The sequence below is a fragment of the Triturus cristatus genome, chromosome 4_1, assembly GCF_964204655.1.
Source record: "Triturus cristatus chromosome 4_1, aTriCri1.1, whole genome shotgun sequence".
NCBI classification, from domain to species: Eukaryota; Metazoa; Chordata; class Amphibia; order Caudata; family Salamandridae; genus Triturus; species Triturus cristatus.
In genome coordinates this window covers 269,145,007-269,163,148 of record NC_140585.1, presented here as the reverse complement: position 1 = coordinate 269,163,148, position 18,142 = coordinate 269,145,007, and the positions used below count along the sequence as shown (strand labels likewise).

Below are 18,142 nucleotides of genomic sequence, written 5' to 3'. Positions count from 1 at the left end.
TGGGTAACCCTATGAATATTGTCAGACTAAATGTTAAGGGCCTCAACAACCCGATGAAAAGGAGAGCGGTTCTATCCCATCTGGAGAGCACCGGAGCTGAAATATGTCTCTTACAAGAAACTCATATCTTGCCACAAGACTACTATAGACTACAATCACGATCCGTCCCCAAACAACATTTCTCGTCCACTCACACTAAATCAGCTGGGTTGGCATTCCTGGTCTTTCGCACCTTTAAAGGCTTCATAGGAGACGAAATCGCTGAAATAAAGGGGCGACTGCTAGCATTTCGAGAGATGGTGGGCACATGGTCTGGGGTCATAGCCTTTCTATATGCACCGAACGAGGGACAGGAGGCATTTATCCACATGGCCCTAACTGAGACACTGACTGCACAAGATGGAAATATCCTCATGGGGGGGACTTAACGTGGTCATCAACAATGATCTCGACAGATCCTCATCCAGATTGAGACACTTCGGGTCCCTCTGTTCAGGGGATTACAGGGCCCTTAGAGACTTGGGGTTTAGCGATATTTAGAGAACTCAACTCCCCCAGCTTCGAGCTTATTCTTACTTCTCGAACTTCCACAAGACATTCTAGGCTGGTACGGCTGGTACTCTTTTTGGGCACAGCGGAACTCCTACACCTCACATCTTCAGTTGAGATCCTCCCGGCTGCGTTGTTGGAGCACTCAGCGGTGCAGCTGGCCCTCGATATCCCCCCTCCACATAGCCCTAGACGAACGTGGGGGGTGCAGGACACATTACTCTCTCGCAAAGAAACAATTCAACGAATAGAAAATTCTATTATGGAGTAGCTGTCCTTTAATGATACCCCGGATGTGTCAATAGCCACAGTGTGGGAGGCACTCAAAGCAGTGACCCGCAGAGAGTTTATCGCAATATCAGCGGCAGATAATAAATTGCGCACGGAAAAACGGGAGGAACTAGTGGGTTAGAGAACTGGAGTGCATACATCAACGAACTGGGCCCCACGGGTTGGGAGACAATTGACCACCACGCACGCCCAGTTGGCCAGTATAGATCTAGATAAGGCCGAATACACCGCCTTGCGTCTCCGACACAACTATTACACAGGGGGCGACAGGGGTGGGCAACTGCTGGCGGCCTGCCTTCAGGCATGACAGCAATGCGCGGTGGATTCGGGACCCGACCACTGAGAACGCAGACATCGCGGATACATTTCAACAATTTTATGCAGGGCTGTATACTGGCCAACAGTTAGATCTAGAGGCCTGTGACGCGTACCTGAGAGAGGCATACACGTCCACCCTCACGGAGGCTCAGGCTGAAGCGCTAGAGCAGGACATTTGAATAAAGGAGGTCATCTCTGCCATCTCTAGACTAAGTGCAGCTAAGTCTCCGGGCCCGACAGCTTCTTCCCCCTTTTTAGGTCGAGGGACCATCCGGTCTGCCGAAGGCAGAACCGGAAGTCCGGAGATTTAATGTTTTGGAGAAGAGGGGCTTGAACCCGCCCCTCTTCTCTCCTCTTCTCCATTGGCTGGCCTCTTGAATTCTGGCCAGCCATTGGAGAAGAGGATCGTCTCTCCGAACAGGCCCCGTCCTTTTCGGATTCGGGGGCGTGTTTTTTGCTACTTTTCTCATTTTCTCCTCCAGCCAATGGCAAGAGGAGAGAAAAGAAAAACACCCCCCGAATCCGAAACCGCCGCTGCCTTTCTCCGAGGCATTTCTGCTTCACCTCGGAGAAAGGCGGTGGGGTCCCGGCGTCCGGGCGCATTTGTTAATTGGCGTTTCTGGTAGGAGTCTTAATTGGTGAGTGAAAACTTTTCTTTCGCAGTCCGATCCGGGTTTCTTTCATTCGTCTGACTTGTAGTATCCGGCTCCTCGGTATTCAAATATTGTGTCACTCGGCGTGTGTGATGCTGATGAGAAGTGTTTGGCAACTTTATCTTCTGCTTTCCACAAATGTAAACACTTGCTGCCATGTTTGACGAGCGTAAACTTGAAGGTGCACTTCCTTTAAAAGCGTGTCCATTTCATTCTTGTGATCCGAGGCAGCAAACTTTCTGAAATTTAAATTATACTACGGGGATCTAAAGTTATTGAAAGATGGCGGTATAATTATTCAGTATTTTTGCTAAACTACCTTACATAGTGCGCATTAAGACGCACATCGGTACGCAAAGCCACGCACCTGAAAATACAATAACAGGCTGTTAAGGCAACCAGCAGTATGCTTACTACATGCGTGTTTTTACCGGGAAAAGAGCCCCTGTGCAACTGATGGAATGCGTAAGCACTTTGGCACAGCTGTCATTGGCCAGAAAAATCGAATTTATTAAAACTAACACCGACTACTTCCTTCCACAAAACTGAGTAGGGCTCCGCAGCGGCGTAACGAAACTCGAGGGGGGCGCTGTAAAGTGCATGGAGGGGGACTCCACGCCCTGGCTCCAATCCAGCAATTTTGCTAAGGGGGGGGGGCTTATGTTATGCCACTGGGACCCCCGGTCTGCGTTGGAGACGTTTACCCCACTACCAGAAGGCCCACGCTGATGTATCCTGCAAACTAATGGTAGATTAAACTCCACAAGCGTGCTAACGAAGAACAAATGTTCCACAATTAACAAATATTTCTTAGTGCCTCAGAGGGGCAGTAGAATACGGGAGATAGTGGAGGAGAGAGCAGTGTAGGGATATGTAGGAGGTGCGGGTAAGAGTATATTTTGGTTCACTGCGATACCGTTATGTATTTCTCTATTGGTGTCAGTTACACATTGTTTTGAAAAGCGCTTGATTTGAGTTCCAACTTTCAATAAAACGTTATTTGTAGAGCGCAACTTAATACCCGGGAGGTATCTAGGCGCTGTGCTGCAGGCATCATTCAAAGACCCAGGTGTTGGTGTGTGTGTTATGTTTTTGTTTTAGCACTCGCTCTTCATCTCCTTGGTGTCTGGTACCAGCATCTCTCCTCAACCAGTCACGTGCAAGTGCAAATTTGACACTGTTGTAACTGGGTTATATAGCCATTTAGGTGTTTTTACGAGTCTGAGTGTTTCTCCATTTGTAGAGCAATTTTATAAGGCTTGGGGTGGGTGCGTACTTGTGGTGGGTGAATGAAAAGGGTATTTTTAGCCAAACACTGATTTACTGTTGTTGTGTAGGGGGTGAAATTGAGTTGGTAGGCAATGTTACTGTGGTCCTAAGTGGGTATGGAGTCTGCTCCGTTTCAGTGCTTAATTTGTAAAAACTAAAAAATAAATTAACCAGAAGTCACAGGGCAGTCTGCATGGCCTAGGTGAGGCGCCCCTAGGGGACCCTCTACAGTCCCTATGCCCTAGGTACTCAGGAACCATTTACTAGGGCTTATTATATGTAATATTGAAAAAGCTTCCACTTTAAGCCCTGGTGACAACACGACGATGTTGCTGCTCCTGAGTTTCAAGAGAAGGGAAATCTTTAAAGGTTACAACGGTAAAGCTAACTTCTCCACTAGAGAGAACTGAGCACGCACGTCAATGTGCCTGCTGTGACACAAAACGGACAAAAAACGGACCGCTGGTGCCAGGGCACAAAACAGAGCCCGATAGAGACCCGTTTCGAGGCCCTATTTAATAAAAAAAACTGCCGATGCTCTTCACTGGTGAGACCCGGCCCTCTTAAAGCCCTGGCTGTAGTGTATATGTGTGTGGGAGGCTCTCTGTGTGTGTGGGAGGCTCTGTGTGTGGGAGGCTGTGTGTGTGTGTGGGAGGCTGTGTGTGTGTGTGGGAGGCTGTGTGTGTGTGTGGGAGGCTCTGTATGTGTGTGTGGGAGGCTCTGTGTCTGTGTGTGTGGGAGGCTCTGTGTGTGTGGGAGTCTCTGTGTGGGGGTAACTGTGTGCATGGGCGTCCGCAGGGGGGGGCAAGGAGGGGCGCTTGCCCCCCCTGGAGTGCTCCTCCTTGCCCCCCCTGCCGCCACCCATGCTTTTACAGACGCCTTTTGTCAGTAATTACGGGCCCTGCAGGGAGCAGAGCTGTTCCCTGTCAGAGGCCTCCACTCCCTGATGCGGGGCCTTGCACTCTTCCTCGCAGCCCCTCCCGCCCATTGTCATTCTGTCTGTGGCTGATTATCACAAACAGAATGACAATGGCCAGTTTGAGCTGCGCGTCACAAGCACGAGTGGTTAGGTCTGGACACAAAGACCTCCTTTTAACCAGTGCTTAATTTGCAAAAGCAGAAGTGCCTGGTGTTTCCAAGGAGGCCATAGCCCACTTCTATCTCTGGTGTGCCCCACCTTCAACACTAGCACTGCCTCAGTCTATCTTCTAACCTTGCTCTGATGTTTGTCCCATATGTCTTTTCTCTAAGAGTCTATACTCTCATCTCTCTAATCATTTTCTATCGTCTTTGTCACACCTGGTGTGTTACCTACTTCCCTGTATTTCTGATTTGCCCTCTATTCCTTATGCATTCTACCCATGCCCGTTTTCATCTTCCTTTTTATCCATATTCTGCTTTCTCTCCCCTCGATCTCGGCTCTTTACTTTCACTCTTCTAGCAGTGATTAGCTGTATCTCCGTTTTATCCTTTCTCTGCTCTTTTTTTCTCTCTGTCATGTCCTGTCCTCTACATCCTTTCAATCTATCTTCTCCCTTCTATCACTGTCTGCTGCGCACCATGTCTGCCTTCTCTTTCTCTCTGTATCTGATTTGCTCTGCTCCTTTTCTTCTACTCTGCTGTGTTTTATCCCTCTCTTCTCCTTGTTTCTTTCCCCTCTTTGCTCTTGCTCTCTCTCATCTTTACTAGTGCTCTCAGACCTGTCTCTAGCCTGTACATGTCCCTGCTATTTTGTCATTCCTAAAGAAGGGCAAGGTGACATGTATTTTAATTCTTTATCTAAACCGACACGACACGAGTGCAAAAAAAAGAAATGCACACCAAAATAAAATGCTTTTTTGCACATATTAATCAGTGCATTGCGGAACAGGGGGCTGCTCCAGCACAGCAGGTTAGGTCACTGCTAGTGCCTCCTGCAATTAGTAGGTCCAGGGGTGACAACGGCATCGGCATCCAATGCTGAGCTTGCTGTGACCCTGACTGCTACAGCACAAGCATTGTCCCCGACCGTAATGCTGCCAATGCCGGTGTGTATGGCTGTGGCGCCTGCTGGACTCACGCGCTGAACAATTAGCATGCTGGGGGGCAGCGCACAAACAGGTGACTCCATGGCGCACAAAAGTTGTGCTCGGCCACAGCCGTATTGAGCACATTGCGGATAGCAGCAATGTAGGGCTGCCATCTATACCACTCTGGTCACGAAGCAATTTGAAAATGCACACTTAATTTAGTTTATTCTTCCTCGCGACCTCACTCCCAAGTTCCAAATGAGCTCTCGGAGCTTCCTTGCCTGAAATCCGTCATGAGCTAGCCCCCACCTACAATTAGCCAATGGGAGGCTCAGGCAATGGCAGGGTGCAACAGACTCGGGGAATCGAACGCAAGCCATTTTTTGACGATGACTTCTTGAATTTGTGACAGGTGTGATGACATCATCACTAACGTGGTGATACACAATCATGCCTGCCTGAACCGGTGTATGCCTGCCTGTGAACACATACCAGCCAGTCACCATGGCAAGGTATGTTATACTTTATATTTTGGAATGGAATAATTAATATTGAGACGACCACCTGCAGGTTCAGAAATCATAGCCCCGGCCCTGAGAAATAAGTTCTGGTGCTGAGCACCGGAAAGCACCGGCTCAAATTAAGCACTGCTTTTAACACAGTGTAGCTTGAGAGCAAGAGGTCTTCTGAATGAAGTTCTAGGGGGGTCGATGCATTATTCTCCCAAGTCAAAAATTGAGGTTGCGCCATAGCCCAGATTTCAGATCCCACCAAAACGTACACAGACTCGTGTCAATAACATATCTATCTGCCAGTATGCACCCTATCATGTCTGGCAGGACATGCTGACCCTGTGTTTCACTGCCTCCTATCCCCCTGCACCCCACTCCCCACTGCCTCATATCCCCCTGTACCCCACTCCCCGCGCTCAGGGCCGGCTCTAGGGCGGTGCGACCGGTGCCACCGCCCCGGGTGCTGACTTTGTGTAGGGGGCGCTAATATGATTTTAAAAGCACCTGCTTCTTTCCTGGACTCCTAGAAATTTTCAGCCACCAATAAAAATGTCTAAATGACTGCAGTGATTAATGCACTTCTTAGAGAGGGAGAGATCGAAGTTTTGTGTAATGGAAGTTTCTACTCATCCTAAGGTAGCGCAGAGGGTTACTATGCTTGCTGCAAAGAACGTGCAGCTCACAAAGTGCGTATAATGTAATGTAAATAGGTCAGTGGGTCACACTTTTGTCAGAGAGACCATATTGTTGATAACTCTTTATGAGTTAAAATCCTAATGTGGAACAGTGAGCAAGTAACTGTTATGAAAGATGCATGCAAACTGTAGGGTATGGGCTAGAGCCTTATGATTTCCCCCCAGCTTTTCTTTATCCTAATGTGGCAAAATGGGTTAATTTGGGTAGAAATCAATTCTTATTAATAAAGGGAACCCCCCATCCATGGTGCTAGGTTTTAAATTCTAGGTTTCTGATTCTCCTGGCCAAGCCCTCTTAAACTATCCTGCCTACCTGTACGGATGACCTGTGACTCCTACACCTTCTTGTCCTCTCTCTTATGTAACATTTCCTATGCACTGTTTACACACTTATGATTGTTTGTCTCTATGTAATCTGTGTAATGTAAAGTGTTCTGACACCTTACACGGATAGGAGCGGCGCTATAAAATGAATTAAATGCACCTGAGACTGAATGGTTACGGAGGCTTGAGGGGCGCTGTGAAAGGATGGTTATGAAGAACCTGTAGTGGAGGTGGTCATTGGAGGTGCCAAAAAGCATTGTCGCACTGGGCGCCACGAGCGCTTAAGCCGGCCCTGCCCGCGCTTACTGCCTTATATCCCTCTGTACCCCACACCTCGCGCTAACTGCCACAACATATCCCTCTGTACCCCACACCTTGCGCTAACTGCCACAACATATCCCTCTGTACCCCGCACCTTGTGCGCACTGCCACAACATATCCCTCTGTACCCCGCACCTTGTGCACACTGCCACAACATATCCCTCTGTACCCCGCACATCACGCTCACTGCCACATATGCCTCTGTATCCCACTCCTCACACTCACTGCCTGATCGCTCATTTTACCCTGCCAGTCATCTTCTACGTGTTCTCTCCCCTTCCACTCGTTCTACCTCTGTTCACCCCCTTACTTCTTTTAGTGCCTTACATCTTTCTCAATATCTCTACTTCTTTTCCTCTTCAGTAACATCTGTGGCACATCTCTGCACTTCCATTATATCAACGCACCCCTCTACCTCACCTGTCTACCTCAGTCTTTATTATTCCCTCTTCCTCAGCTGTCTCTACATGTCTATGACACACCTCTCCCTCTCTCTACCTGGCCCCCTCACGTTCTACGACTGCGTTATTCTCCCCTCTCCAGCTTTGATTTACCTGTCGCTGCTCCTGAATCTTTTTCTTCTACACCTCACTTCTTTGTCTACCCTTCACCCCTCGCTACCCTTCTGTTTGCCTTACTACGGTCTTTACCCGACCCACCTTTCAGTGCCTCTTCCCATTTCGCCTCACTCCCTCACAGCGCTCTCCTAGCATGCATCTGTTTCTCCCCTCACCACCATGCCTGTCTCTACCCCTCCTTATCTTTCTAACCAGCCTAACTTTCTACCTTCCTGTTATTCCTGGTAGCGAACCTTTCATTTCACCCCTCCAGTTGTATTACCTATGCATTCAAATTGAGTAGGTCATTGCTGTGCTCCCAACCAGACATCGAGACCCAGTTCCCTAGCCTCTCAACATGCCCAGATATAACAACAAGCATTGGCATAGCCAATTGGTCTCGCCTTTGGGACCTGCTGCAGAACTAAATACTTATACTGCCGGCATCATACTTACCCAGCGCCAAGACGCCTCGGCAAAAGTGAGCTATATAAGTTCTTCAGTCAGTGAGTCAGTCATAAGGTCCCAAAGGCGAGACCTATTGGCTATGCCAATGCTTGTTTTTCTCAGGTTGGCCTGAACATTACCTGATCCTGATTATCTGCCATTTTAGCCCCGCCCCCATTGATTAACATTAGCCACGCCCCTTCATTTGCCAGGTTCGCCCCCCCCTGGAAAAATTTCTGCGGACGCCCATGACTGTGTGTAGAATGCTCTATGTGAGTGGTGGGGGTAACTCTGTGTGTAGGTTGCTCTATGTGAGTGGCTCTGTGTGTGTGTGTGGCTCTGTATGTGTGGGTGGCTCTGTGTGTGTGGCTCTGTATGTGTGGGTGCAAATGCAATAGGTCTCGCATTGCAGAGTGATTAAGCTATTGACATTGTAAATAACAATGCCGTTTCTTTAAATGTTTTAAAAACAAAAACATACAAGAATGTCATGAGCAATGCCAACAGCTCTAACTTTAACAATGCTGAGACCATTGCATTGTAAATGCTTGTTTATAAGATGTTTTACAAGAATCTGGCCCACATTTTAACTCGGTTATTTAACAGCTTCTCGTCCTCTAGTGGGATCCCCCCCAATATGCTTACCGCCACTATTTCGGTTATTCCCAAGCCTGGCAAGGACAAACAGTTTTGCGGTTCATATCGCCCCATCTCGCTCCATAACATCGATCTCAAGTTATTTACAAGCATACTTGCCTCACGGTTGGGGCCCCAACTCCCATATGGTATAGACCCGGATCAAACCGGCTTCATTCCACAATGCCAAACCAGCAACAATAGAAAGAGGGTGTTGCACTTCATAGAGAAAGCCTCGAGAGGAGAGCCACTAACAATGACATGCTTCTTGGGGTCGGCACTGAAAAGGTATTCCACCGAGTGTACTGGCCTTTTCTTGAGAGGGTGCTGATCCCTGAGAGATTCCGTACCTGGGTTCTGAATTGTTACCATTCCCCCTCAGCTTCAGTGAGGGTGAATGGACTTCTGTCCACGCCATTCCCCATTTGTAGAGGGACCAGTCTAGACTGCCCGATGTCCACATTATTATTTGCTTTATTTATGGGGCCATTTGCGCAGAGGGTCCGTGACCCTGCTGAGATACAGGGGACTGTTTTTTTTGGAGGGTGGGGGTCTGGGGGGACGTAAAATGATCTCTACGTGGACAATATCTAGGTATCCCTGGTTAACCCGCTGCTCTCTCTCCCTGCTTTCCTAGCCGAGATGGAGGCCTTTGGCGCAGTGTCCGGTTTTAAAATCAACCTTTCCAAGTCACAGGCTCTGAGCCTTTCGCTCCCTCCGGACACGGTTGCTACTTTAGCGAAACAATTCACGATCTCCGGGGAGCGGGACGCATTGCTCTATCTTGGAGTGAAAATCGCACCCACTCTTCAAAATACCTCTCTCATTAACTGCCGTGCTTTACTTAGGCGAGCCATAGAAGAATTGGGGAAGTGGTCACATTACCCGATCTCTTGGCTGGGACCTTCAAGATGACTATCCTGCCGCAGATATTAAATGTTTTTCAGACACTACCTCTAGCTCCCCCAGTGGGAATGATTGACAAACTACAATCCGAATTACACCGCTTCATTTGGGCTGGGAAGAAATCGAGGATGAAAAAATAGCAGAGCTACCTTTCCACTTCCATGGGCGGTGTTGGCATAACGAATCTCCACTTCTACTATCAGGCCTCACAATTAAAGATACCTGGTTGAAAAGAATAAGGCAGAGTCTGAGAGACGTTGGCTCTTCCAGGACAGAGCGGTGGCAGAAACGTCACTTTGGAAAATCCCCTTCTTAAAGAAAACACATAGACCAAAGAGCCTCTACCTGTCCCCGGTCACTAAGCCTACGATACAGGCATGGGTTTGCTGCAGTGTCCGCCACGGTCTAACTTCCTACCCGTCCACTATCAAGCCCTTGTTTGATAATCCTGACTTCGCGCCTGGGGTTCCTCCTGAAGCTTTCGCCAAGTGGAGACAATCTAATTGTTGTTCGATGGGGCATATGATTGACAGCAGGCGCGCAACACCCATTGGACTCAAAGGGCTTCAGCCCCCCCCCGTCGTGTGTGGCAGCCCGGGATGAGACACCTTCCCGGGCAAAAAAGCAGCCGCACCCGAGCACTTCACAGGTCTTTAAAAGACCATTTGCATGTTAATGAGGCCTCGCTGTTGTTTCACCCCTTCTAAGAGCCCCTGCAGCTCCACTCTGCCGATTGCTTAAAGTTCAGCCCCCCCGAAATTTTTGCTCAGCCCCCCCCCGAAATTTGGCTCTAGTTGCGCCTCTGATTGACAGCGACGGGATAATACTGGTCCCGCAAGTGCAATCCGATCTTAGCTTTGGGGAGACAGAACGCCTGCAGTACCTGCAGCTTGGACACTGGTTATCCCTCCCGGACAATAGAGCTAATACGCAACAGCATCTTACAGTGTATGAGGAATGGCTGGTCACAAACACATCCAGTAAAGGGCTGGTCTCCACACTCTATTCCCTCCTGGTGCAGCGTTCAGTTCATACACACAAAACCAATCAAACTAGATGGAAGGGAGAATTAGGAAGGTCATTAACGCACAAAGAGTGGGAGAGTATTTACTATAGATCCCGTCACACAGCCCAACACATGGCCCTGACAAATGCTGATGAAAGTAGCGACGTACTGGTATTTTACCCCTGAGCGAGTATACAAGACAGACCCATCTAAGGGTCTGTATTGCTGGAGGGGTTGCCAGAAGACCGGAACGCTAGTCTATCTATTGTAGGAGTGCCCACAGATCAACGATTATTGGACACAAATCATATAGACGAGATTGACAAACACTTTGAAACGCATCTCCCAAGATTCCCCGCGTACACTTTACCAGGTTTACCAAACTCCATGGCATACCCATTGAAATCATTGGACATCATCGCATTGGGGGTGGCTTTGCAGAATATACTCTCCCACTGGGGTACTACTACTCACACTCCAAAACATCTGGGCTGGCTTCGACGCCTCTGGTTTATCCTTGGAATGGGGAAACTCTCACATGCCTCTAACACAGGGGAGAAATTCTTCCAGGATCTCTGGAAACCGTTCATTTACCTTTTATCTCAGGAGTTCCGGGAGTTGACATGTCCTCACTACATAGGGGTGCTGCGGCTTTCGAGTGTATCGACAGACACGACACCTGTCGAACAAGGTCATGGACAGTAGACGTTGAAGAATGCCATTTGGCATAGATGAGGTATGGTAGGTGGTGGGGGAGGGGTTTTGCAGTCTTTGATCATTTTCATATTTACAAGTTGCTGGGAATGTCTATAGCTGTCATTGCACGGAATGAGCATTGTTTTGTATCCCTATTTTATACATGCCAATATAAACATTTAAACCATACACAAAAGACACGAAACCTGGACACGAACTCAAACCACTCGGACATAGTACATTTACACCGTAAACCAGCCACGTTCCAAAACAGCACAGAAATTGCAGTCAGTTTCAGCAACCTGGGGAAGTAATGACTGATTGACATTTAAAGCCTTCTTAACATTAGTATGAGGGTAAGGACAATCACCATCAGTACTTATGCCCAGGCAAACGTCCAGTTTGTGCTCAGGTAAATTAGAACTCCCATGCTGAGTGCCCTTGCTTATAGACAGAGAATCAGTCAGTCAGCCTACTTTGTTAAGAGTTTTCAGACACTCAAACCTATTGTGAGTTGTAAAAGAGGGTACGGGAGCAATAGACTGGGCCTGATTAAATCGAGCTGGCTGTGGGAAGTGGGTAGTAAAAGATGGTAAAGGGGCAGTACACCAAGCCCGATTGAACCGAGCTGGCTGTTGGAAAGTCTGATTAAAGGCCATCAGCCGATAAAAAAAGCCAAGAGGTAAGATGGCAATTTGTTTAGTGGCACAGAACGGGGAGCTAGCTCAATCCAGAATAATTTTACCTAGCCTTGGGGATGTGAAAGAAAGCAACAAACAATCAACGACCATTGTTTTATTCCCTGGCCCAACCCATTTAACCCTTCTGATCTCCCTAAGATCTGAAAAAGTAGTTCACCTATACCCACCTTAGCGTTTAGACTGTTTAGGGACTTGTTCCTTAACGAGTCCCAAGATTCAGATGCAGAGGTGGGAGGAACATTGGCTAAAAGTACCACATAGGGGGTAGCTGCCGGTGAAGTGCCAAGCAATCAAATGTAGAAATAGGAATGGCCACGTTATTGGCATCATTAGATATTAATGGGATGGGGTTAGTGTCAGATGTTGTATTAGGCAGGTTTCTAGTAGCAGTGTAGGCTTGATGAGCCCAGGAGGAGGAATTATATATTTGGCTGTTCAGGGTTGTACTAGATGGCAGTATACTTGGGGAAATGCAACTAAGGTACTAGCTACATCAGAGGGAGGTAAGGAGGTTTTAAATTGGTCTGGAAGTTGGATGTTAGGTCCTTTTATGGGCTGAAAGGCACTTGCATTCTCACCGACTAAAAGAGCATGAGCGGATGGCACCATGCCCCTCCCAACTAGTCCAGACAAATGTTAACATTTTCCCCAATGGCACTCAAACGTTCAGTAAGAGAACCAAAAGACAGACTAATAAAAACCTGAAAAGGCCTGTATTGAAGTTGCAAAGTGTAGGAAAGTAGTATCTGCTTCTTATGGTTACCCCCACTTTTTGCTGATGTCACATTGTTTTTAGACTAGTCTGACTGGGATCCTGCTATTCAGGATCCCAGTCTATCTGCTTTCTCACTTGAATTGCTATGTATGTACTTTGGGTACACTCCAGATTGGATACAGGGGTACACGTATCAGTCCCTAGTATATGGTACACCATGTAACCAGGGCATAGGTACCCAGAGGCCTCCCATGGGCTGAAGCATGTATTATGCCACCCATGAGGGGCCATTCAAATTGACACGACAAGCCTCCTACAGCATACTGCGTGAGCTGGTGCTTGCACCACTTACTTAAGATATAGGTTCACTATATCTATCTAAACCACTACACTTAAAAACCTATCAGTCATCCCTAAGGCAGACCTTATCAATCCTGAAGACAGGGTGCTGGGTTTTACGTGAGAGGGTGCCCCTGCATGAGCAGAGCCCTTCTGCAGCCTTCGGAGACCATTCCTCTGGGTTGTCTGTGATGCAGCCAGACCTATATGTTTAAGTGCATTATAACCACGGGGTAAATGCTAACTCTAAAACGGCTGCTTAGAAACATGTTGTGTTTGGTGTCAAAAACCTTGGAATCATACCTCCACACCAGTAACTGATGTTGGAGGGATTATTCCACCCTTCCAAAGGGACTTCTGTGGGTCACCGGTCTACCCGGTGCCAGCTTTCTCGACCCGGGCAGTACACAATGGACGCTGCCAGACACAGACACGATTCTGCTCTCCTGCTGCTGAGCCAAGCTCGGGCAGAGGAAAGCATAACAATAGGCATCCTGTTACAGGGAGGTGTGACCACCTCCCAGACAGGGTTTAGTGTATTGGGGCTGGGTGGATGCACTCTGGGAGTGCCAGAAAGTCTACACTAGGGTCACATTTGGTGTCCACATGCATAGCCCAGCTCAAACCAGTTCTGGGAGCCAATGGCTCCTGCTTTGGCGGGAAAGTGGACAAAGGACATGGGTGAAGCCACCCCTTTGTCCTGCCCCTCCCCTAGGAGGGTCCCTCGAATCTTTCCAACTCCTTCCCATGGGTATAAAGTGGGTTACCTAGCTACTGGACTTAAGATTTTGCCTGGACAAGATTCTGCTAAGAAGAAACCAAGTACTTTGACTGCCTGCACGATGCTGGATGACTGAAGAATCTCCCTCGGAGTAAAGGAGTTACTCCCCTGCAGAAGCAGGCACCTAAACGCATCTGACCAGTTTGCTTCTCCCGAGCTCCTGAGGACTCCGAAGATTTCAGCAACAAAGGAGGTGGGTTCCAGAAGGTCCCTGAGGTAGACCTGACCCCTCAGCGATTCTGAGACCACTATCCCTCATGGGGGCCGTGCAACTCAAACCCCTGTGCACCGCGTACATTTGCAATTGCATATGCTTGTTGACAATTCCCAAGCTTGTGCATTGGACTCCATGTAGTCCCGACCCCGAGCAGAAATTGCACCGAAGATATCCGGCCTCCACTCACCGAGTGTCCTGTGGACTGTTACTTTGCAAACTAGCTTGAGGTCTCCTCGCATTACCTGGTCCGTTGGCCTGTGGGTCCTGGCAAGGGCCACCTTGTTTGTTCTTGGGCTTACCTGGTTGCTGCAGATGTACCCTGACTCTCCATTGCTTGGGGAGTCCCCTGGACCTTGCTGGTCCACACCGTAACCTGTTTACTCCGACCGCATGGGTTGCATTTGCCAAGGTTGGTTGGTGCTCCAGCCGGACATCGACCTCTCAGCACTCGACATCCTTCATGGGCGAGCTCACCTCCGGATCCTGGTCATCCTCGATATCTCCTGGTTCCCGTGGCTGCAGAGTCAAGCAACCCTTCTTCGCACCTGAAGCACTCAACATTGGTGGGCATTTGACTACTGAGCCCCTGGTCACCTGAAGTGACCCAGACTCTGTCCCCTCTGCTTTCAGGTTCCTCTTACCTAGAATCCAGGCTTGGATTCCACGGACACTCTTCGCCCTCCTGGCAGCACTACTTCTTTGCAACTCTCCATTGAAAACGACAAAGGTTTCCGACACCACTTGACTCCTATGCACCCGGCTCCTCTGGGATCGGTAACGCGGGTACCTCGGTACTTACTGGTGGGTTGGCCTAAGAACCTCCTATGTTCCAAAGGATTTGCTCGAAGTCCTTGTAGAAGTGTCCTTAAACTGTAACTTTGCAACCGCGACTTTCCCATAGAGTTGCACGGAGCACGTAGTCGTGTTTCCTCACTGCACCCGTCCTCCGTGGGCTCCCTGTGTCACTCCTCTGGGTGGTTCCTTGGGGTCCCAGCGATACTACGTGCTCTAGGTACTGGGTCTAGTCAAGTCATTATTGTTGTAACTTTTTTTAGTATATGGTTCGGTCTCCCCTGGAGTCCCCTGTGTAATTTGCTACTTACAAATGTTCTATTGATTCAGTATTGTGTGATTTGTGCCCTAGTCTCCTATAGAGCCTAGTAGACAGTATTATATCAACAAATACATATTTTTATACTACTACTGTGTGCTTCTCCTTTCATTTAGTGATTCAGGAGGTGATATTCTGGTAAAACAAGCTGCTTTACATTCCTTCAAGATTACCCCTGAAGGCAGCTCTCCAGAGCTACCACTAGGATAGCTTTCTAAAGGTTATCTTTGACCTCATACATCGTAAGGGTCATGCAAACTGGTACAGGGTGCCCACTTTAATTAGTGGACAGCATATACCAGGCCACCTTCTCACACCAAGGAGGAACAATTCTCTTGTGAGACAGATGGAGGGTTAGCTAAGAGTTTTGCAGGCTTATTGCAAGGCTTTTTAGTGGCCATTCGATTATGAGGAATTGTTGCCTTTGGTCCCTTCCCCCCAGCCTCGGCCAACTGCGGGGGTCTGAGTCAAAGCATTAAACTGTCTTTTAGAACGTTTCCTTGGGGATTGAGAAACTCGAAAATACGGGGGAGAAGTGGGAGGAGAGGGAGCAGTTGCACTCTCCTCTAAATCTATCTCTCCTGTCTGTATATGGTCTGACTGGCCCCCGTGTATAACAGATGCTTTGGCGTCTGGCTTATTTGTAATCTGCCCTAAATTCTACACGGTTATAGTTTCCTTCACATTCATGATCTGTTTTTCGATCACCCCCATAGCCCCTGTAATGTAGTTTAAGATGGAAGACGAAGATCGTACTGCATTAGTGGATTTGCCTGCCACTCCTCCTGGTTGTTCCCTCTTCACCATAATCAATTACGCCCTTACACGCTTACACAATCATGAAAATTTAATACAGTAAACACATAAAAATGAGACTCCCCCCTAGTGTTCACAATAGTCATGCTTCTCTGCAAACACAGTCAATAGGAGTCAATCGGTGTCAAAGACTACATACTATAATATTTGAAGTTTCCATACTGTTATTTGGTGTTGCGCGCACGCACCCCCCCCCCCCAATATACCTCCCAAGAGTGTCTCGAATCTCCTCCCCACCCCCTTTCTCTCCTCACACAAAACCGCCCACAGACAAACATACGCAGACACTCAAGCAAAAGAATCAGGAAAGATGAAAGCCATTTTAACCTCGTTAGCTTCTTTGGATTCTTAATTGCGCTGCCTCAATCCTGTGTTTTCAACACAGCAGGATGGTGAATACCGGACGTTATGCAAATGAGCCCACGCTCAATAGTTCAGCGGGGGGCTCAGCTCAGCTCTGCTCACCAGTCACTGCTACAGAAGTGCCTTGGCTGTCAGACAGGTCAACAGCACAGCCAAGGCGCCTACCGTTTATGAGTACCGGTACTCTCCTTGGCAGCAGAGAAGTGCCGGTACTCAGAGTGGTAAAAATAAGAAGTGCCGGTACTCAGTACCTGTGAGTACCGGCCCATTTAAAGCACTGGCAAGGACTCAGAAAACTAACAAGTCCAACATACTGCAGGGCAGCTCTAGAGTAACAACCTCTTTTGAAGATTTATTTTCAAGAGAGGAACCAGAGAAACCATTGCACATATTTGTAAGGCTCTTGAAGTGTTTCCAGCAATACATTCTGTACGTTATATCTCAAACTGGAGGGCGGTCTTAACTGTGGATATTTCTGGAAGACAATGGCTCACAATTTGGCAGTGAACAGTCAAGTCGTCCATTAGCACGCAATTCGAAGAAAGTGCCTACAAAATGTCCCTGTGCTGGTACCTGACCGACAATATAACTTATATCCGCGGGGGTGGTAATAACTGTTGGAAAGGCTGTGATGTCTGGGGATATTATATGTGATACAACGCTTTCAGCACTCTATTTAGTATGGGTGCATTATAGTCATGGTTGCCATGCACCTACGCACAAATATATCGTTTGCAGTGTTTTATGATCATGAACATGTATTCATTAGACTCATTTACACATTCATTGTAGTGCAATGTTATAATATGATCTTGTAGGTATCTTCATGCCTACATATACAGAGAGCAGAACCGTTTATAATCATACAATGTAATCGTTTGTTGTTTAAGTTGCCCGACTTCCTGAGCCAAAGACTGTACATATTTTTGCACCTCCTTGGTTTCTCAAGAAATAAATAATGAAATGCATGTTGTTTTCAAGAAATAGCATTGTTCTCATCCTACTGTAGGTATCGGAATGCTAACTCGTTATTTTCAGATTGGAGAAGATACAAGGAATGCTTTGAAGACAGATGGAAGTGAGAAGGGAGGATATCTTTCGTGGCTGGCTGGTCTGGGAATAAAGGTCACCACACTGAACAAAGAAGCCTTAATTAAAGAGCATGAACCTTCCCACATAGAAAACGTTGCAATGGAAAATGTTACCAGGATGAAGCAAAGAATCTAATTCTATATTGCATGATGTGCAGGGACAGACACCCCAGACTTCTGCTAGCTTTCAGAGAGAAGGGAGCATCTTAGAACTCGCTCCTAGCCTTAAGCACCTAAACCGATTTGACGAGAGTACTTCTCAGGAAGTCAACATGTGCTGACACCTTTGGGAATAGATGGAAATGTATTAGATAGCATCTCCTCTTAGTACAATGTAGGGACAGATTTGTTTTTTTTTATTTCTAATGAAAAAGGAACTAGACTCTGTTTCTATTTTGAGCTGTATCCTGACCCTCGAATTTACCATTGTATTCTTGTTGTGCCGAATTACTTATATTCGTAGAAGGGGGGACCCAGGGGGTGCAGGGCGCGAGCCAGGTCTCCCCCTGGGTGGCTTCGCACAATGGAGCGGCCACCCATGTGTAGGGCAAGGGAGTCAATTAGGATGGCGCGCGGCACAAGGGAAGGTCATAAGTAGGGGGAGGGAAGGGCGGGAAAATCACTGGACGCTCGGGAGCGGGGAGGAGGGGCTGGTTGAAGTTTTGTGTCTCCTTTCACGCACCGTAGTTCTGCGTAGGCGTCATGTCATCACAGGAGGCGGTTCGGGAGGCGGTTCGGGTGATTTGCGAGGCCGGCAGAAGCGACCTACTGAAGCCCGGCGTTCCAAGTCAGGCCTGGGTGGGCCTCGAACTCGCACCA

General features: G+C 48.0%; 1 protein-coding gene across 1 annotated transcript in view; it reads right to left on the bottom strand.

Annotated features, from left to right (window-relative positions):
• The window catches only part of LOC146854247 (V-type proton ATPase 116 kDa subunit a 4-like), a 2,520,670-nt gene that overhangs the window by 1,707,032 nt on the left and 795,496 nt on the right, over positions 1-18,142 (bottom strand). Inside the window, exon 6 of the mRNA XM_085651038.1 lies at positions 3,290-3,303. Within this exon, the coding sequence (XP_085507164.1) occupies positions 3,290-3,303 (14 nt within the window). The remainder of the gene's footprint in view (positions 1-3,289; positions 3,304-18,142) is intronic.